This window comes from Solanum pennellii, chromosome 4 (assembly GCF_001406875.1).
Source record: "Solanum pennellii chromosome 4, SPENNV200".
Classification (NCBI taxonomy): domain Eukaryota; kingdom Viridiplantae; phylum Streptophyta; class Magnoliopsida; order Solanales; family Solanaceae; genus Solanum; species Solanum pennellii.
The window spans coordinates 70,450,581-70,472,219 of NC_028640.1; the positions used below are offsets into that span (position 1 = coordinate 70,450,581).

General features: G+C 29.1%; 2 protein-coding genes across 2 annotated transcripts; one reads left to right on the forward strand and one right to left on the reverse strand.

Annotated features, from left to right (window-relative positions):
• The first annotated feature begins 7,317 nt into the window (after nucleotides 1-7,317).
• LOC107015608 (FCS-Like Zinc finger 5-like) lies at nucleotides 7,318-8,479 on the forward strand. Its single transcript, XM_015215932.2, has 2 exons — nucleotides 7,318-7,764; nucleotides 7,862-8,479. The coding sequence occupies exons 1-2, from the start codon at nucleotides 7,451-7,453 to the stop codon at nucleotides 8,043-8,045; spliced, it is 498 nt and encodes a 165-aa protein (XP_015071418.1). The 5' UTR covers nucleotides 7,318-7,450; the 3' UTR covers nucleotides 8,046-8,479.
• Nucleotides 8,480-14,063: 5,584 nt separating this feature from the next.
• On the reverse strand, nucleotides 14,064-18,775 carry LOC107016344 (probable cellulose synthase A catalytic subunit 3 [UDP-forming]). The gene is made up of 14 exons (XM_015216835.2): nucleotides 18,689-18,775; nucleotides 18,416-18,611; nucleotides 18,139-18,329; nucleotides 17,961-18,066; nucleotides 17,714-17,870; nucleotides 17,149-17,415; nucleotides 16,721-17,066; nucleotides 16,470-16,607; nucleotides 16,258-16,383; nucleotides 15,965-16,177; nucleotides 15,605-15,872; nucleotides 15,315-15,502; nucleotides 14,891-15,241; nucleotides 14,064-14,795 (listed from the first exon to the last, which is right to left on the reverse strand). Exons 1-14 carry the CDS (start codon nucleotides 18,767-18,769, stop codon nucleotides 14,211-14,213), a joined length of 3,213 nt encoding a protein of 1,070 aa, XP_015072321.1. The 5' UTR covers nucleotides 18,770-18,775; the 3' UTR covers nucleotides 14,064-14,210.
• Nucleotides 18,776-21,639: the final 2,864 nt, after the last annotated feature.

Sequence of the window (21,639 nt, forward strand, 5' to 3'; positions counted from 1 at the left end):
TACATAGTTTTTTTTTATATCAAAGTACATGTCTTTTAATAATTAAATATATTAATTTTGAGAATTGTTTCCTCATCGACGGCAAAAAATGAAGATTGTAATCTGCAGAGACACTCCCAAAACCCCGTTATGGAAGCAATCTAACATTTTATTTCATTTTCCAATGTGTAACTATTAATTAATACTAACATATTTAATTAGTTTACTAATTTTGATACACCATCTATGACCTCATCAACATGATATTTTCAAGAAAATTACTTATGTTTTTACCAATGTTAGAGGACCATGATTATTTTATTTTTTTTGAAAAAATCAATTTGGTCAAAATAATATTTACGTATGTTATTTTATTATTTTAAATATTTTAATCGTTTTATTTTAATATTTTTAAATAAAAAATGGGGAAAAAATTAATTTATTTTTAAAAAAATGTCATAATTTTTTAATTTTTTGGTTAAATTCTAGTCAAATATTTTTGATTATTTACCACTTCTGATTTATTTTTATGTTATTGATTAGTGGGATTTTTTGTTTAATTTAGAGGCATATTCCCTTCTTTCACACACACACAGTTTTTTGTTTGTGTATTGTGTACCATATTTAATTAATTGGATACCTTTACTTCAATTGTACGTTTGCATACATTTAAATATCAAATATTCTCCCAGTCTGTAATATAAATTTTGATTAATATTTTAAGATAATTTTTTTAAATCAAAACTATTGATATGTGAAAAAAAATGGTGTTTTCTATATTGTTTTTACTCCTTAAATTTTAAATTTAAAACAACAAATTAATCTAATCAAATTTAACTTGAAAAGTAATCAAATTGACTCTAGAATAACAATATATGATAATTATTTTATAGAGATAATTGTCATAATAGAGCAACATGCACCAATAAATTAATTTTTTTCACTAAAACTTATCCGCATCGGGTGTTTACATTAAGCCGCATTTCATGTGTTTAAATTAATAGTTTATTTTATTTAATCATAATTAATTTACGTGTATTTTACTTCATTAAATTACATATTACATTAACTTGATATAAACACCTGGTGTGAAATAAATTTTTTTCCTATTACAATATAAATAATATTGTTTTCATTGAAGTGTAAACTACTCTCTGACAAAATTACTCTAATTGATAATCTTATCATGATCACTAGGACAATAAATTTTCTTTGAGTTTGTATTGTGTTCTGTTTAAGCTAATTGCGGCAAATTTCTTATTATTTCAGTTGAAACTTAGAATGGAAAGAAAAGATTATAATTAAACAAATAAAATTATGCGTAAGGGAAATAATGAGAGTAAGATAAGAATAAAAAAAACTATTATTTTCTCATTGAAATTATCCACTCAAAAATATTTTGTAGCTATTTTTCATAAATTTTGATTGAATCAGTAAGAAAAGAAAATATGTTCATTACACATATTCTCAAATTTTAATGAAAATCTTTTTTTAGTCATGCATTTTTCTAATAAGTTGATTCAATAAAAATAAAGTAAAAACAAAATATTTATAGTATAAATTTTTTTAATGATTCACAAATTTTCCAAATTCCCAAATACTAGAAAAAACTAGTATTTGGGCCAAATTTCATTATTTGGAAAGTTTTAGAAATTCAATTTTTACCCTTAACTTTTTATTTTACAAAAATAATATATTTATTGACACCAACCAATTCAATTAGCTCTCTTCTACATGCATTCTTTTGATTTCATACATTCCTTTATTACAGTTAGTCTTAATAAACTAGCTACTAAATAAAACATGAATTGCATTTATTTTATTTTGGTAGATAAATATTACGTTGTTGATGCTAGTCTACGGAATACAAGAGGATTTTTAGCTCCATTCATTGGAATGCGCTATCATTTGCAGGACTACCGAGTAAGTGAAAGAGAGCCTAAGAATGGAAAAGAGCTATTTAACTATAAACATACTTCTCTGCGCAATGTAATTGAAAGAACTTTTGGTGCATGGAAAAGTAGATTCAGAATACTAAGACAAGGCATGAACAACTATGAATGTGACATGCAAGTGAAAATAGTAATTGCTTGCGCTGTATTGCATAATTTTTTACGTGAACACCAAAGTAGTGATGGAATATTCAATGAATATGAAAATGATGATATGGTTGTTGATGAAAGTGACGAACTACTGGCTCAGGTAACAACATCGCTTCATCTTCTTGATCGTCTGATTCGAAAATGTAAGCTCATCGAGAAGAGATTGTTCATAAAATGTGGGAAGATTATATTAAAGAATAGGTTGAACTCTTTCAGATGAGAAAGCATATGTTCTTCGGTGATTGCAATATTTATTTCCTTTTGTTTTCTTCTTTTTTTTTCCCCGAATTTATATTAGTTGTATTTTCATTATCATGATTTGTACCAAGACCTTTTCACTATACGAATATTTACTGTAATGATTCTTGTTGATTTGTTGCGGAAGTCATAAATCTTGTTATGTGAGATTTCTATTGTGCTATGTAATACAACTTTATGGTTAGTTTGATAGTTTTAAAAACTTATGGGTATAAATCATATTTCTTAAAAAAATGGAATATGTTTCTCAAATTCTATGGCCAAACACATGGTAAAATTTTACCCAAATTTTCATCCAAATAATATTTGCCAAAAATATTTGAATATCTATGGCCAAGCGCTAGCTAAAACTTTGATATGCAAATTAAACTTTATAAATAATAGATCAGCACGTACAAAAAATTGATAGATGATTGTTAATGAAGCAACAAACACAGCAACAAAAACATTTTTTTAGCCATAAGTATATTTTCTTTGTTTCTTTTTACTTTATTCAATCTTTTTTCTTTTTATTTATGATTTTTGATAAATCATGAGAAAAAAAAATTTACCTATCAAATAGTTAATTTTAAGTTAATGTTTTTGAAAAATATAGTGAATAAAGATATTTAAGATTCTACAGTTATATTATAGGGGTAAAATGATAAACTCAATATATCAATCAATATTTTCTTAACAAGTGTGTCAAGTCAAAAGTTGACAAGTAAAAGGGACAGAAGGAATAATTATTAATAATAAAGCGTGTTAAAGTCTTACCGACATTTGTTAATTATCGTTAGATCTAATGTTGCTATAGGTTTTAGAGACACTTACAAAGAGTGTTAATTACTTTTAAAAATATATACTTAACGACAATTAAGCTATTATTATTAATTAAAGTGAAATTGGGACTAGAATTATTTGACGAATGTTATCGTACTTATAATATATTTTACTCTACACCCAGCTCTAACCATTAACTATGAAAGTCTTACTATATTAAAGGTTTTAGAGACATTTACAAAAAGTGTTAATTACTTTTAAAAAGATATACTTAACGATAATTAAGTTATTATTATTAATTAATGATTGCTAAAGATTATTTTTAATATAGTAAAACTCACATAGTTAATGGTTAGAGCTGGGTGTAGAGTAAAAATATATTATAAGTACGATAACATTCGTCAAATAGTTTTAGTCCAAATTCCACTTTAGCAAAAATTGATATTTATAAATTATATTTATTAAAAAGAGCTACAATGTAAAATTCGTAACTGTTAAACCCTAATTGACATGGCAAAGGTGCACCATAATTATTTATAAGTTTATGTTCATGATATGTCTGGAGGGAACATGACACACACAAAAGTTGGGTTAAAAAATAAATAAGAACATGACTTTGATTATAATTCATAATGAAAATAAAGAAGGAATTGTTTAAAATTCCCAAGAAAGAGAATCAAATAAAGAATAAATTAAAGTAATAATAATTACCCTTATATATTCCAACTCATAAATTCTTTTATTATCCAATTGGCCAACTTGTGACCGTCTTTGAAACTCCCAAATCTCTTATGTATTCCTTCAATCTAGTGTTCAAAGATTTACCTCAGACCAATAATCTAATTTAAATTTGGTGATAGGAGGAGGCAGATAAAATAGAGTTTTTTATGCTTTTACACGAATTTATCATATAATTATATCATTTTAGTTTGCCATCTTTAGTTAAATGTTCCAAAAAAAATAAAAAAAAATTGCTCCTCCTTTTAGGATAAATTTTTATCGTTTAGACCAAATGCTTATTGAATTCTATTTTTTAAGAAATATTGTTGTTAGGTTTTTTAGAATACTTATATTTAATTATCTATTATAAATATTACGATATTATTATTTTTAAACTTGGATTATACTCGATAAAAATGAACGATTTAATAAGATGAAAGAATGAAGATAGTATTCTAGGAGTGTTATATTATTTTTCCCTTTTAACTCTTTTTTTGTTTTTTTCATTTTTCCCTCAAACTAATGGTAAAAATATAGGATGATGTAAACAACAGATGGGATAGAATTCAGATTTCAAAATTATTTTAGCGGCAATAAATATGTATAAGTGTTGAAATATATAGTGGAATTAGTTAATTATATTAGATTTAATGTCTTTAGCTATAGTTATATAGCTAGTATTTACTATTAAAGATTATTTTTGATGTAGTATTCACGTACTTTTACATAAAAGGAGAATAAAAAGACAACGGAAAATATGTAAAAAAGTAGTTTAATTTATTTATTCTACTTTTTCTGTTTTACTCATTTTTTTAAAAAAAGAATGTTATTTTCCTTTTTTGTAACTTTAAATTTTTTTTTATCTACTCTAATGTCAATTTACTTTTCTTTTTAGTCATTGTTAAACAAAATTGAACACATTTTTATATTAAATAACGATTTAACTTTAGAATATCTATTTTTACCTTTAATAAAAACTTTAAATAAAATAATTTATAGCCACACAAATTTTATCGTTCATTTAGATAATAAATTTTAAAAGTTTTCCTTTCTTTTATAAACTCAATATTAAATCAAAGTACTTCAAATAAAATGGAACGAAAATTGTATTATTTTTCACTATATTTGATATATCATTAATTTATAATCTTAAATTTTTTTTTAAAAAATTTCATATCAAATCAAACAATAAATAATTTTAAAACGATAAAAAAAAAGTAGAATATGAAATTGTGTGGTTAAGATTTTGGGAAGGGGGACAAACGAATTCATTGAGTGGGACTGTTTCACCAAATACCCATTGAATCTCTCCCTTCTAATAATGGCACATTTATGGGGCCCATTTCATGGGATGCTGACTAAGCTCTTTTTTTCCTTAAACCAAATAATTTACAAAATTTAAATTTTATAAACTTTAACAAATAGATAATTAAGTTATATATTCTTATTTACAAAATCTAAAACCATGTTTACAGCTAAGAGTTCTAAAAATATTACTCCCTTTGTTCATTTTTATTTGTGTTTTTTAAAAGTTAATTTGACTTATTTTTAAAGTTAAATTAGATTATATTAATTTGATTTTTAAATAAAAAAAACAGATATTCAAAAACTATATGAAAAGTATTATATATTGCAATTTTTTACATGTCAATATAATGAAAAAATATATTCTAAAATGTTGATCGAAATTCTTAAAGTTTGACTCTAAAAATGAAAAGTATAACAATTAATAGTGGACGGAGGAAGTATAATAAGATACGGTAATCAAATATTATTGAATAACTTGATTTCTTAATGGACCATTTTAACTGCTTAAGTGTCCCAATCTAATTATTATTAGTGTGATGATTTATTTTCTTTGGTAACTTAATTACAAATACAATTATTTTCTAATTTTGCAACAAACCAGTTTGATAATTAAGGCAGAGTAGAATTGACATTTGGATTGTATTAATGAGATGATTAATTGACAATGGAAAATTTCTACGAATTACTATGTAACAATCAAATCAAAAACTATTTTTCCATTTATATTATGTCAAATCGAAATTAATATTTGATGGGTTCATTAAATATTTTATTTCAAGAATTATTGTGCTGTCCAAACCCATGATTTATAAAAATATTTTTCTGTTGAAAAGAAAAAAATTGATCTTAGATGAAAAACAAAGTTTCGATCTTAATATGGATTATTAGTATGTATTAAAAATATATGTATACGATACATCTAATTTGTATAATAGTTGGTGAAAGAGTATATTATATATATGTTTGCAAATTACAACGAATTTTAAATATAACCGACAGATAAATTGCAGTAATAAAAAAATATACGAAGGAATAAGAATATTTCATTCATAATAATGTGTAGTACTACTGTACTAGGTTATATCTCGATCTTTTTATTAATGTTTCATGAATTTGCGAAATTTTTATTTTATATAAATATAAGTCAGAATTTAAAATAGAGTCATCTCTAAAAATTCTAACCGAAATAAAACTCGTTTAAAAAGTCCTGCGAAACTTCGATGTATATAACATATATTCAAAACTTTTTCGTAGAAAAAATCAGTTGATTTTCTGTTTAATTTTAAGGATGTATGACCAATCACATCTGATTCTCATTTCTTTTCCAAATATATTAATGATGAATATTTGCTGTTCATTTTTTTAACTTTAATCGAGTGAAACTAAAATTTTAAAATAAAAGTTACATATTTCGGCCATTTCACTTTATGTAAAAGAGCTTTGTCTAGCACAAAATTTAAAACTCCATATAAATATATTAATATTCAGTTACACTTTTTAATTGAGTCATAATGAAAGTTAAAGTACACATATCTTTTCATTTCTCATTCATTAAAAATGAATGGACTTTTATATTAGTGGTGTATCAAAAATTCGTACTATGTGAAGCTAATTGTATGAAAATCTTCTGTTTCAAATAAACATTTACATTTTAAAAATTTAATAAATATAAATTTAGTTATATTATTATTTAATAAATATCTCTTGAAATAAATAATTCTATAATTGAAAAAATATACTGTCTTGAATATTTAAAGTAATATAATTAATTTTAAAATGACATTTATTTGAAAGGAAATAGTATATTAAGATTAAATAGTTTTCAGAATAATTTAAAATTAACATAATTTTAAATTTTTTTATTTTAAATCTTATTGAGATAGTTATATGTATAGCTAAACAAATATTTATAATTATTTGAAACAACAAATATAATAAAAAGAATTGTTAAATTTAGTATCTAGCGAAAAATTTACCATATAAATTAGAAGTCTATTTTGACTAAACTTCTAAAAAAAAGTTATTTATTTTAAGAAATATTTTATTTCAAAATAAAATAAACATTATATATATAATTAATTTTAGTATAATTTGTTCCCAATAAAACGAGGAGGAGTAACGAGATGGAATCTGAGAAAATGATATAGTAAAAATTATTTCAATTTTATAAAATATTTGATGAAATAATACACAATCAAGGGTGGAGATTCTCTCCTTGCGCTTTAGCTCTCTTCTTTATCTTCCCAACACATCTTCCCCACTCTCACTCTTCTTCTTCTTCTTCCTCTTTTCTCTCTCTCTGTAAATCGAAGAAGAAAAAAATGTTGCTGGGGAAGAGGACTCGGCCACCGATGAAGAGAACAACAAGTATGACAGAATTCACTTTAGATCTCAATCTCAATAATCCTGACCCTAATAGTAATTACAATAATCCATTCGATCCTCACAATCCTTTTTCACCTGCAAACACCCAGCAGCAACAGCTAGATCAACAACGTTTATTGGCAGCAGCTAAAACCGTTTCCGTCAGAAACCGCCGTAAATCTGCTGATTTTCTAGAAACTGCTAATTTTTTGAAAGCTTGCTTCCTCTGTAAACGCCGGTTAATCCCTGGCCGGGATATCTACATGTACAGGTACTAATTTTTAATTTCGCTAATAATCCTACTCTTCGACAGTCAATTTACATAAACCACCGCTTTAATCATTCGTTTGAATTGTCGAATTTTGCAGAGGAGATAGTGCTTTTTGCAGTCTAGAGTGTAGACAGCAGCAAATGAATCTAGATGAGAAGAAGGACAAGTGTTCGTTGGTTGCATCTAGAAAGGACTACATGAAGAACTCCGTCGCTGCCGCCGTAGCCGGCGGGAAGGGATCTGACGTTTCCGCCACAAGCGAGACCGTCGCCGCCGTTTAGGTAGTGGAAATTTTTAGTAGACGCCACGTATGGATCATGAATCAAACGTGATGTGGTTAATTAGTACGTTACCCACACACACACAAAAAAAATGCATATCAAAGCTGCTATATAATATGTATATGTATATACATGTTGTTAAGAGTAAGATCTGCATGATGAATGATGATGATGATGATATAAATATATTTCTCTCTCTAAAAAAAAAAAATTCTGGGCTGAGTTTTGCAAGGTTTCAGTTAATAATTTGTATGCAGCCATTTTAATTACTACTAGTAGTATTATGTATTCAATTGTTTTTATTCGTACAAAATCTCAAAAAAAATTGCAGGTTTTTGAAGAACCCGGATTATTTTTGAGTTGAGTAAGTTTTTTATTGAGTCGAAGATCTATCAGATACCTTATTTATGGAATTACATTAATTTTTTTCTTAAGTTTATGTGATTTGGAAAAAAAAATTAAGAAATAATTTTGGTCATGTGGTTTTAGTTACTATGAGATTCCCTGGTGAGTGGTGTGATACCTGTTGTCCCTGTGATTGGGGCAGGCCAGCAATGAGAACCCCATCTAAAGTAAAGCCAGTTGGGAATATAAAAATGGTATACCCTTATTATTGTCATTTCTTAGCCTTATTATTATAATTAAAATGTATTATAATGTCCTTTTTCTTATTTAATTTCTTGTTATTTATATTCTTCCTTTCCAAATTTGCTATAGTATGTTTTGTGAGTCATTAGAAATAAACAAATCTCTCTATCTCTATGAGAAAAAGATAAAATTTACTTATACATAATTGATTGTTGAAATTGAGGGCGAGAAAAATTAGTCTTATCAATAATTGAGCGAGCTAGAATATTTTCTTCTTTTAGGTATAATTAAATTAAAAAGTAAATGAAGGATACATAAACAATCAACAAGTAGTGTGGTTTTTTATAATAAGTTCTGCAATTTTTTTTTAAAAAAAATTGGATTTCTTGTATTGTTTTTTTAATTTGAGTTGTCTAGTACATTGTGGAAGGAAAAAAGAGGATTGTGAACAAGTTATTATTAAAATTAGAATATGTCAATAATTGAGGGGACCAGATCATAGTCTTCTTTTAATATTGAAAACATAAAAGTATATAAAAATAATACAAGAATCATCAATTTCATTTTTTTTTTCAAAAATTTATTCAAGCAACCAAAGTGTTTATAACCCTAAGTTGATGATTCGAGATAACAATTGAATTTGTAATAGGGAATTAAGGGCCTGTGAATTGTTAAGTAACATTGCATTAGAGAATTTAGATCTTTAGATCGACTATCAATAAACTCTTCGAATTAGATTTATTTGCATCGTTATCTCAAACTTCAAAAAAAAAATAATCTGACCTTATCGAGTACAACACAAAGCCATATTCAATCTCAAAGTTGCTGATTTAGTTTTATCGACGATCACATGTCACCTTTTAGACTTCAAGCAGTGTGCCAACTCTCTTGGTTAGACAAATGACGGAGTTTAATTAGTGTACAAATAATTTTCTAGAAGAAAGAAAAATAATTACTTAAGTTATTTATTTTTGGAATGTCTACTTATTTTTGAATTTTTGTCTAGGACAAAGGAAGACTGGTTGTGGTGAGCAAGGTATCACAAAAATTAGAATCAGTAAATAATTGAGGGGACCATATCATAAACTTCTTTTTATAATTAAAGTAATTAAAGTAAGTATATAAGTATTAATGAACCATAGAAGAACCAACAATTTAATCTTTCTTTTTTCTGAAAGAAGAATATTTAAGAAGTAAAGCATTGGTGCTAACTCTCTTGGATAAACAAACGGGAGGATCGGGGTTTGATAAGATTTAAATATTCAGATAAATAAAAAGAAATAATTGTGATCATTTATTTCTGTTTATTAGATATATATCCGTATTATATATATTAATTACATATATTTATCATAAATTAAGAATTTCTATCATATTTTAATGAATTTACACTTAAATACATTTATTATTGCTATCAAATAACTAAAATAGGAATCGAAGCGAGCGAATAGTCATGTATCCCAGATATATATAATCACACTAAATATATGTATTTGTATGTATCTAGTGTGATTCGCATGTTTATAGGATGCCGTATACATAAGAAAGTGACGAGCAAGATATTCATGCATCCCAAATATATGTGAACTACAGTAGATACATGTATCTGTGATACCATATACATAAGAGAGTGACAAACGAGATGAAAGTTAGGTGAGAGAGATGAACAAAATTTATCTATATATTTTAAATATACGTAAAGTCGTTTAAATTCTATATATTTAAAATAAATTATAGTATCTAATTTTAATCAAATACATGTATCTGAACGTTTATGATTAAATGATTTACCGCCTTGAAACCATTCGAATCATCATCACAAGGTAGAAGCTCAATTTCAAACCTGTCTGTCATATACACTAAGGTCCAAAAGCCAATAAAAATAAAATAAAGACACAGTAAAAAATAAAATAAAATGGTTAAGTGTATGTGTTCGTGCGGTGAATGCTGACACACTGGCCTCTGCTATACTTTGATTAAATTAAATTATGTATGTCAGATTCACTATAAGTCAATAAAGTCTCACTAGTTCACACTTGCTCATACTTTAACCTATTTTTTTTTTTTGACCTATAGTCCTTTTAACTTGGAATTAAATTAAAATTGACAGCACCATATGTCTTCTAATACGTCTATATTCGTTTTAGGATGAAAATTAATTTTACTTTAATGATTAAATAGTTTCGATTTTGAACCATAGACGTGATATAGCAACTTGCTTTTGTTTCATAAATTGGTGTTTCGCGATAAATAAAAGATTAGGCTTAATAAGCAAAAAAAGAAAAAGGGAAATCTAGTCCTACATCATTTCATCAGCATATATATGAAGAACTATATAGTATATGATAATTAATTGAGAATGTATCATAGAAGGATGATGAATGAATTAGTTGAAAAGTAAAGTTGTGTAAGCAAATTCCACTAATTTATTAGTACTAGTTTATAATTAAAGTACACTACGTCATGAAAGCAATTCCTTTAATTTCATGAATCATCATCTCCCTACTTTTAATTTCTTACTTCTTTTACTTTATGATGGACAACTTTTTGGGGAAAAAAATCCACTCCCTTTTCGACTTTCTTTCACTTAAAAAAGGTACTCTCTCCGTCCTAATTTAAATGATATTTTTAAAATTTATGAATTAAAATAAATTTATTTTAATAAAGAGTAAATCGATATAATATGATCAAACACAATATATACAAAGCAAATTAATAGACTAAACTATTGATACGATTGATAATTAAGAATAAATATTTAGAACCCGTTTAGATTGACTTAAAAAGAAGTTTTTAAGTCAAAAATAAAAAGTCAAACTAAATTGACTTTTAAGTAAAAAATTAAAAAGTAGGGGAGACTTACTTTTGGTTTCTGATTTATTTTAAGTCATTTTTACCTTACTAAACACTTCGTAGCTTATGTTAAGTCATTTTTAACTTATTTTGAGTATTTGCCAAATTAAAAACTGACTTAAAAATAGATTTGATCGACTTTTAAGCTAATTCAAACGGACTTTTATTCAATTTTTTTTTGAAAATTGAAGAAGTGATTGGGGAGGAATATAAATAAAAGGGAAACTTACATAAATGTGCTATAATAATAAAATATTTACCATTTATAGCAATAATATTTTTTTTCACTTGATCGCTTTTAATTCATTTATAATACAATTTTAATACATATTACAGATTTATTACAGTATTGCTATAAATGGTAATAAACAAAAAGTATCGCTAAAATCAGTAATTATTTTTTAAAATGTATTAATTTATGTAATTTTTCCTAAATAAAATGTCGACCCGGTCCATAGACATATGTTAAAAAAGAACAGTTGTGAGGCATTATTAGTGGCATTCTGGACCTTATTATTAGTGAGTGGTCCTCTCTTAGATTCTTCAAACACCTTGTTTGATAGCGCTATTTGTCTACTTCCCATAAATTCCCTTCCCCTTTTTCAATACCAGAAAAATAACACGAGAATCGAATCCTCGTCAATAAGATAAAATTTATATAATTTATCAATTGATGAACTATTAAGATTCTATGTGTTACTAACATTCAAAGTTTTTAAATATTTGACGGTAGAGGTGAGCAAAAATCAAATCGATCAATAAATCAAGCTGGAAAAAAAAAGTTATTGATTCATTGTTATTGAATTATTAGTTAACGAATTTTTAATAATTTTATAAAAATAAAAAATTATCGCTTTTGTTTTTATTTTTTAGTATTGGGTTATGGTAATTTACTCTTTTATCCCGACATAAATATTAAATACCAATAATCAATACCTTATTGGTTACTGTAATCTTTACTTTTTAGTCTTCAAACTCATCATAAATCTTTAATTTGTGTTGCACTTGTATAATTTTTTCCATGTTGTACTTGTTAATGTTTCTATTTTATGAGCATTATGTAAGGTATATATTGCTCTGTTGTGTCAAATTGTTGGAAAAGTTATATATTTATTTTATGAACATTTTTTTATTAGTTAATCCAAAATCAAATCATTAAGGCTCAATAGTCGATAAATCAAAAATCGATAAGAAAAAATCTTATTGATTTGATCATAGTTCAACATACTTAAAAATTTTAAAACTAAATTAATAATATATAAAATCAAATCAAATCAATCAAAGCAGAGATTAATTAATAATATTAATTTTTGATGAACTCATAGGGTCCAAAACAGTTTAGTGCATAGATTATTTTAAATCTACTTCCAAACATATAGAAAGGGCCATTTTTGTCATTTTCTCTTTACCTTTTTACTTCTTTTGATGACTACAAACTGCAAAGTGAGTTTATTAATTATATACAATCCTATCAGCAGTAAAAGGAGATTATACTATAATTTAAGAGCATCATATATGTAACCAACGATGAATATAATAAATAAAATGTTGCAATTGCCAATTGAAATTGTTGGTGGTTGATAGTGATCATATATATGTTTGCCACTAACATGGGATAGGAATTAATTGACAAAGTAATTATGCCTCCAAAAAGGCTAATCTATAGTATATTACATTGGAATCCAATTTGTTCAGTTACTAAAGTTACACTTGTCTGATAATAAATACAGTTTAATTAATTAGTGCTCATCATGAAAAAAGAAAAAAAAAACTCTAATGGAAGCACTACTCCACGTATAGTAAATTAGCAATTAAGGGCTTAATTCATTGTCTTGGTATGTGACAACAACAAATCTTATCTTAGGAATATGTTAATCTCAATTATTATTGATTAGAACTTGACACTTCCATGGTCATATATTGGAACTTGTCTGTGCACTAATGATGTAAGGACTTATTTGCTTTTATTTATATTAAAATGTTTGAAAAATTAATATATGAATTAAGATTTAAATGTTTGAATTTTGATATAGGTATAAATATACTAAATAATTATGTTGTTTGTTTTCCTAACATTATTTTTAAGTGTAGGTTTTCTTTTTGTTATAATCTAAAATTAATAAATATAAAGTTTAATAAAATTCTCGATTAATCTAATTATATCAACAACATTATGATCTAGCTAGATCCAAATGGTTCCTCTGTCTTGTACCAGCTACACAAGAATACTCATATATTCCTCATGGGTACACTATTAATTATATCTTAGTTTCTGTCAATTTCTCAACATAGATATACATGATTTTTTTCAAAGGTAACAGATGCACGTACAGATCCGCCTATGGTTGGCGTCAATTAGGGATGGTAATTGGCTAATAGTGGTGTTGTAGGTAATAGGCTAATAGCTAGTGGTATTAATAGTTGTGGTGGATAATATTATCATATCGATAGTGATTGATGATTATTGTGTTAATGGTGGTGATAATTGTAATGGTGACAATTTATCGTAGTAATGGTTGTGACTAATAAAGCTTTGATGGTGGTGTTGTATCGGGTGATAGCTGATAATGATAGTAGTTGATAATAGTGAGCGATAGCTTCATTATGTGTTGTGCAAAAAAAGATGATTTGCTGGAGTGGTACTTGTATTGACATATAGCTCAATGGATTGTAGAAAAGTTAAATGAAACCAAATAGCCAAAAATACAAGAAGTGGATCACAAACTAGTTACAATCCAATCCACACTCTTCAAGAAGTGGACCGTCTGTTTTCGCCAAAAATGGATCAATCCTAATCCACAAAAGTGAAAATATGGAAGCAAGTAAGATTGACCAGACAATGATGATTGTTGGAGTTGTATGGTTTCTACCAACAAGTCCTTTCAAGAATGGATAGAGATGAAGAATCACCCAGATTGCAAAAAACAGCTTCCCAAACAACGGTCCCCAGGACTCGTATCCGTTGTTTATAGCGTTGGAGATACCAGCAACAACTCCTATAATGTTTATCACTAACAATGTGGTTGGTGGAATGAGCAGAGTTGTCCATTTGAATGCATAAAGCTCTGCATATTCTTCATCGTCTCCGGATTTTGATGTTACTGTGAAGTTGGTTTCAACACCAGCTAACACTTTTAGTAAACCTTGAAACACAGCGAATAGATGTGCTGATACACCTCCGATCACCCAAAATTGTTCGTTCCTCCACCATCCATCTATCGCGACTCCACTCCATCTCATTTCAAGAATGCTTGTTGCAAAAATGCTAATGAAAAGTAACAAAAACCACAGGCTAGCAATGTTGTCAAGCTGCAACATTTAACAGAATTGAGTTATCTTTCTTGCTGAGTTCATCATGTGTAGATAGATATAAGGAAGCTAAGTCTTTATTTTTTTTTTTTTACCTTAGGTGCAATGAAGTTTCCTGTGAGCAAGCATACAGCAGGTAGAGTGCAATAAGCGACCAGGGGAATAGACGTGAATGGATAAATGGTGGCGTTTATGTATGAGAAACGTTCGAGCCAATTGAGACCACGACCATATCCATACCAGAGAGGGCAATGCCTGCTAAAAAAGATTTCAATAGAACCAAGTGCCCATCGAAGGACCTGGTGAAGACGGTCTGATAGATTGATCGGTGCTGATCCTTTAAATGCGGGCCTTTTAGGCATACAATATATGGATCTCCAGCCATGACAGTGCATTTTGAAGCCTGTTAATATGTCCTCAGTGACTGAACCATATATCCAGCCAATCTGCATTTTCAAAGTAGTTAGATTGAACAATCACTACATTTTGAACACGATTAGAACGCAAGGAATTTTATACCTCTTTTCCCCATTCTGTTTCATCTTCATAGCAACAGCTTATCACATAAATGGACTCTTTTAGTAGAGAAGCTGTACCAGCACTTTTAAGAGTCCCACCATTTTCTAGCAGTGTTGATACAATAAAAACAGGAGATTGCCCGAATTTAGTTTCTAACTTGTGGTCAGAAATAAGAGATCGATTTTCACCTGCTCAAGCCACATTGACAGAAAACAATTGAACTGGCTAGTGAGGAACTTCAATTAAATGGCACTAGCATAGTATGCACAAGGATGTCCGAATCAGTTTACCTTGTGTGACCTCTTGAGAGACCGTTAATGCCAGGGAGTCTTCGTCATTCAAAAGAGGCTTGACCTCAGATTTAGGCTTCTTATTTTTCTTTTTCTTTTCGGAGCAACAGCTTTGACAGCAGCACCACTTTAACCAGCAACTGCATATCCTAGATGGAGCATTCTTCTGCTTGGGTGCATCGAGTCCATACAGTGCCTGGCGTCTGAAAACACATCCAGTTCCAACGTATATAGGTCCTTGAATACCATCCAATCCTTTCATATTAATCTGATTCATGTAAAATCAACTACACTCTTCACTCAAATACAAAGAAATGTTAAGCAGATATGCAGTAATTGATTGTACAAGTTTGCACTTACATCAAAGAACACCGTATTCCTATTAGCATACCGATCATTCCTATCAATGCCATCAAATCTCTGAGGGAACTGAACATAACAAACTGTCTTCCCAAGCGTTGGATCCATCATGAAACACATAGCTTCCCTAATGGCTTTGCTGTTGTTAATATAGTGATCACAGTCCAAATTTAATAAATAAGGAGCATTAGTGAGCACAGCAGACACCCTGACCTGTTAAATAGATTTTAAGCTCATAAGCAGAAATATCGCGCATCTATAGAGCAAAAGTAAAAATTTTATGCATTACAAACCAGAGCATTCATTGCACCAGCTTTCTTGTGATGGTTGAATCCAGGTCTTTTTTCTCTAGATACATATACTAGTCGAGGTAATTCATTACCATCTGTATCTAGCCCCCCATTCTGGCCTAGGAAGACCTGGAAATGATAACCATGAGAAGAAATCACTACAGCTAGAATGAACAAAATAACCAACATTAATAATGACATCCAAATTTCAGTACCTGAATCATGCCAGGGTGATCTCTAACATTATTACCGGGCCAAGGAGTCCCATCCTGCATCGTCCAACCTCCCTCGGGAACCTTTTGCACCTTAGCAACCAGAGCATTTATGCGTACTTTAAATTCCTCATAATTTCTCTGCAATATCAGGTAAAGTCTATTCAAAAGAAACACCAACCAAAAGCTAAAAGAGTATTTTTTGACTTAAGGTCCTGGAAATATTTGGGGAGTCATGACTCATGATAGCTTACCTTCATTGCTCGTCGCTCTTTTATAAATGAAGTCAAAACTTTGCCTTGGAGATAGTCCATATTTTGAGAAAAGTAGGACTCAGGAGCCCGAGGCTCAATATTATATTTCTTGCAGAAAGGAATCCATTTCTTGGCAAACTCAGTTGTTTCTGATAATGCTTCAAACGTCAACATAGCAGCCCCGTCATCTGATACATAGCATGTCACCTTATCGACAGGGTAGTCCACCGCTAGAATGGACAAAACCGTGTTTGCAGTCACCAGAGGAGGTTCTTTAAGTGGATCTACTGTACTCACAAATATATCCACTGCAGAAAGTTGACAAGGCTTCCCTTCTTTTTCATATCTAAAAGACATAAAGTACTTGGCTACTATTAACAAAGAGAATGTGAACATGATAGAGGAGTAAGATTGGTTAACCACAGTACCTGAGGGACAATCGATCGAGGTAAGTCTCCCTATCAATGGGAAGCCACTTAGGGAATTGATCAAGGATCCATGAGACAGCAAACCAAATTTCACATATTACAGAGACTAGCCACAATCCATATGCATCGTTAACAGGATGAGTGACTCTATAATGAAAGAAAAAACCAAGAACAACAAGCCGAATCATGATGATGATTCTATACGGATTGATTTGGCTTGATGGAATTGGCAATCTCCTTGATAATGGTTGTCTTGCTTCATTTAACCTGATTTCACAAAAAGTAAATACAAAAAATCAGCAATATGACAATTCCATAAATGTTTGGATATCTATCTGTCACATCAAATACATAGAAGATGCAGCAACATTTTCACTAACACATTAAATAGTACTAGCTGTTAACTGCTGCCATAATAATCGAAATCTAGTAATGAGTTGGGAGTCACATAAAAAAAATTAACTAGAAGGTTGACTTTAGCTATGCATGCTACACATATTATGGAAACTAAATTCACATAATACAAATTCAACAAGTTAGATATGTTGGCTTCTGCAGAACTTACACTGATAAATCAAATTCATCTTCCCCATCCTCTCCGTCTTTCTTCATCTGCTGCTTCTCTTGCTTTTGTTTCCAACTTTCCATCCTCTCCTTCCAAGCTATACTTCCATATCCATAAACAGCTAAGTCCTTTGAAGGATCCAGAGACCTTGGTGGCACTGCAGAAACAAAATTCAAGAATTCATCAATATCACTACAGATTTTATATATTCCGAGTTTGGATTCAATGTATTACTGTAGTGTATTACCTCTGGTGTTATAGTGGTAGGGCAGGGAAAGTACTCCTTTGCCACCGTACTCTGCTGAACCAATCGGTACTAATGCGTGTTTGTCTGGATCAATATCAGTATCTACCTGCAAAGCAATGTTCATATGTTATCTTATTTTTGTTCATCAATGCCTTATCATAGCTAAAAGAACCATTACATGATAATGCATATGCATAACACTGGGCAGAGGAAGTTGATGTCTCGAGTCACGAGAAGACATGTGTTGCTCAAAGTAATCAAAACCATAACCCTGGAAATCATGTTTGACGCGATCATTGTGAAAACTGAACTCATTTTCAACATCATCAATGTTATCTTCTTCCTCATCACCATGTACTCTAGGACAACCTATCAAAAAAAAGTTGCAAGAATTAGAAATATATACAGTAGCAAATTAACATTTCAGAGGAAGAAAATTAAAAATGACACATTACCTTTTAGGCGTTTGAAACGAGTTTTGCATTGAGGACAAACTTGGCTACCTTCTCGACGCTCATAATCATAACAAGTTCTACAAACTGGAAAAGCACATTCATTGCAAGCTACAAATGGCTCTCCATCTATTGTGAACCCCACTTCATCTCCACAAATTTTGCAAATATGACCACTCTGCTGCTGCATAGACTTTGCCTGATGACCAAAAAAATCAACATTATTAATTAACCATAATCATATTTAATAACACTTAAACACAAATGAAAACTTACACTGAATTCACCATCACGGCGAATAACAACTATTTCATCCCTGTTGTGACTGCCTGCAACTAGTCCAGCACTGACCTCCATAGAACTAGTCTTGGCCTCAAAATTCAATCTTTAAACAAATTTTAGCTCTGATGGTTATATATATATATATAGAAATATTTATTACATAAGCCAAATTGAACAGAAAACAGTTTCTAGCTAGCTGATCCCACCTTTCCTTTTACTTCTTTTGTTTTCTACTTGTATGTCTCTGTATGAAACTCACTGTATAATAATTACTCTAATTATGAGAAATGAAAAATTATCCAAAAATTCATTATGATACATTTTTTAGGACAAAGTCCATATAAGCAGATCAACTGTCCATTCGCAAGTCACGTGAGATTTCAGGTCCAATTAGAGCATGGATCGGAAGCCCAAACATGAATGAACTTGATTCTTATATCAGGTTAATTGTTCAAGTACATATAAGTTGTTATTTCCAACTGTGTTTTGCCACTCTTTCACGTCTCTGTCATACACTTAATGGATTCTTTCATATATATACATTTGTCGTTGACTCTTGTTATCATCATCAAACATTGATCATGTATTATATTTTTGGCATATTATAAAGGTCACTAATTTTGGTTCCATTGCATTGCACCGCATAATTTTGCAAGTGTTTCTCGTCTTCTATAAACATACGTTATATCTCTCTTAGTTGGCACCATCACTCACTTTTGTTATTTTCTATTCCATGCTTAATATTGGTTATGAGTAGAGTTGGGCAAAGGGTGGACGTTCGAAAAATACCAAATAATAAATACTACTAATGTCTCATATTAAATTTAAATTCGAATATCGTAATTTTAAAATTTTATTCTCGTATACCATAACGAATACCAAATACTAAAAAATTTCTATTCATGGAGAAAAGTTATTTGGGCTGAAATGCAAGTTTTTGCATACTATCCCTATTTCGTGTGGACTTTAATTTTTGTGCTTATTTAATGAAAAATCTTGGGCCAAAGTATTCTTAACTATGAACTATATTTGTTGGGCACAATTAATTTTGCAAGCAAAACTTTTTAGATGCCTTCACGATAATTTCTGATTTACGGGATAAGTTTATAGAGAATTTTTATTTACGCGCTATAATAAAAATAACTTTTAGCAGCAATAACTATTGACATTAATAAAGAGTGCTAAAGTCTTTACCGCCATTAGCTAAATGTCATTAGAAGCAATGTCACTAAAGGCTTTAGCGACTCATATAAAAAATATTAATTACCGTTAAAAATAGATATTTAGCGATAACTAAGAATTAATTATCGCTAATGATCATTTTCGATATAGTGACAGAAGTTATGCTGCCTTGTAGCATAACTTGAGCCACTAAACTTCTACGGACATACTCAGGTCACTAAACTTATTCCTTGTACTTAATTTGTTTTACCTTTAAGTCTAATTAATTTGTTTCACTGCACTTATTCTCTTGGGACATAACTTCTGTCATGGCTTAGTTTCTTTTGCCTTGACGCATAACTTATTTATGCCTTTGCAAAATTTCTTTTACCTTGCAACTCGATTGGATGGTTGTTACATATTGTTATATAATATATCGTATTGTGTGGATTAATTCTTGTTGCCATTGTAGTTGCAACAAGTACATTTTGTTGATTTGAGGAAATTGGGTTGTTAAGAAAAGAGCGCCAACTCAAATAACATATGAGTAATAGTCACGACTTGTGCTATGATGTACAAAAGCCCTCCAACCCACCACAAACATATAGAACTCATGGTGCCTACCTACACAATCGCGATATCTGACAGAAGTACATGTAGATGATGTTTATGTATATGTCTATTTCTTGATAGTCCAAACTTTATTAGGGCATTTGAGTGTGTCATGTTATCAAACTTTCTTAATTCAAACAATTGCTAACATGATGTGGACTTCCCTAGATCTGCATTAAAATTTGAAACAGTGGTGCAACTTTGAGCTAATGTTTATGGGACTTATTCCACCTTTTCCCAATTTGAAAGGGCATGCATCCTTCAACATCTTACATTATTACACTATAGAAAATATAAAATAAAGGAACCAAATATAGTTCAATTCCTTTTGCGCATAATGGGAGATTAGTGCACTCAACTTCGTTTTTTTTCTTTTTCAAAATCCTTTAAATGCATGAATTCTTAGTTGTGTGCTCATAGAAGTTAATTGCATTATTAAGATGAGTAGTTAAAGTGATGAATTCTCATAAATGTGACATTTTGTTACCTGTGCATACATAGTTGGTGAGCAGAAATAAATTCAATGAAACTATTATTGATTTCATCGCCATACTTACATTTACTGCAAAGAGTTAATTATGAAAATTTAGCTGAAACAAGTAATGGAACATTAATTAATTAACAACTTAGATAGAACAAGATTGTCCTCTAAGGGGTCGTTATGCACATATTCTTAATTATGTAAGGATTTGTTATATAGGTATTAATAATGGGTAGATAAGATAAGTTGAGTTAGTTACTTTTCTTCTAATTTGCATAAAATAATACGTAAATTTCTCATAACTTAAAGATGCCTTCCTGTTTAATACTCTTCCGCCCTAATTAATTATCCACTTTTCGTTTTATAGTTCTCTCTAGTTACTTATTCATTTTGACAAATTAAGAAAGAACAGAAAAAAAATTTCCTTATTATACCCTCAATTAATTACTTTCTACCTTTTGAAAATATTAAATTTTTAATTCATCCACTTCATAGTTAATAAAGGTAAAACGGTAAACTCATAATATCAATAATAATTTTCTTAAATGGTATTTCAATTCAAAAATAAACAAACAAATAATTAAGGACAGAGGGATCAAAGTACATGATAAATCATGTATAACCAACATTGAATATGCTCTCCTACCATGCAAAATTTATATATATATATATATATATATATATATATATA

What these genes read in the sequence shown, in the direction of transcription:
- LOC107015608 (XM_015215932.2), top strand. Translation starts at nt 7,451, where the DNA reads ATGTTGCTGGGGAAGAGGACTCGGCCACCGATGAAGAGAACAACAAGT. An exon ending in CGGGATATCTACATGTACAG is followed by an intron (nt 7,765 to 7,861) that starts GTACTAATTTTT and finishes CGAATTTTGCAG; the next exon opens with AGGAGATAGTGCTTTTTGCA.
- LOC107016344 (XM_015216835.2), bottom strand. Translation starts at nt 18,769, where the DNA reads ATGGAGGTCAGTGCTGGACTAGTTGCAGGCAGTCACAACAGGGATGAA. An exon ending in TTATGCATATGCATTATCAT is followed by an intron (nt 18,067 to 18,138) that starts GTAATGGTTCTT and finishes ATTGCTTTGCAG; the next exon opens with GTAGATACTGATATTGATCC. An exon ending in CTCTCAAGAGGTCACACAAG is followed by an intron (nt 15,503 to 15,604) that starts GTAAACTGATTC and finishes TGGCTTGAGCAG; the next exon opens with GTGAAAATCGATCTCTTATT.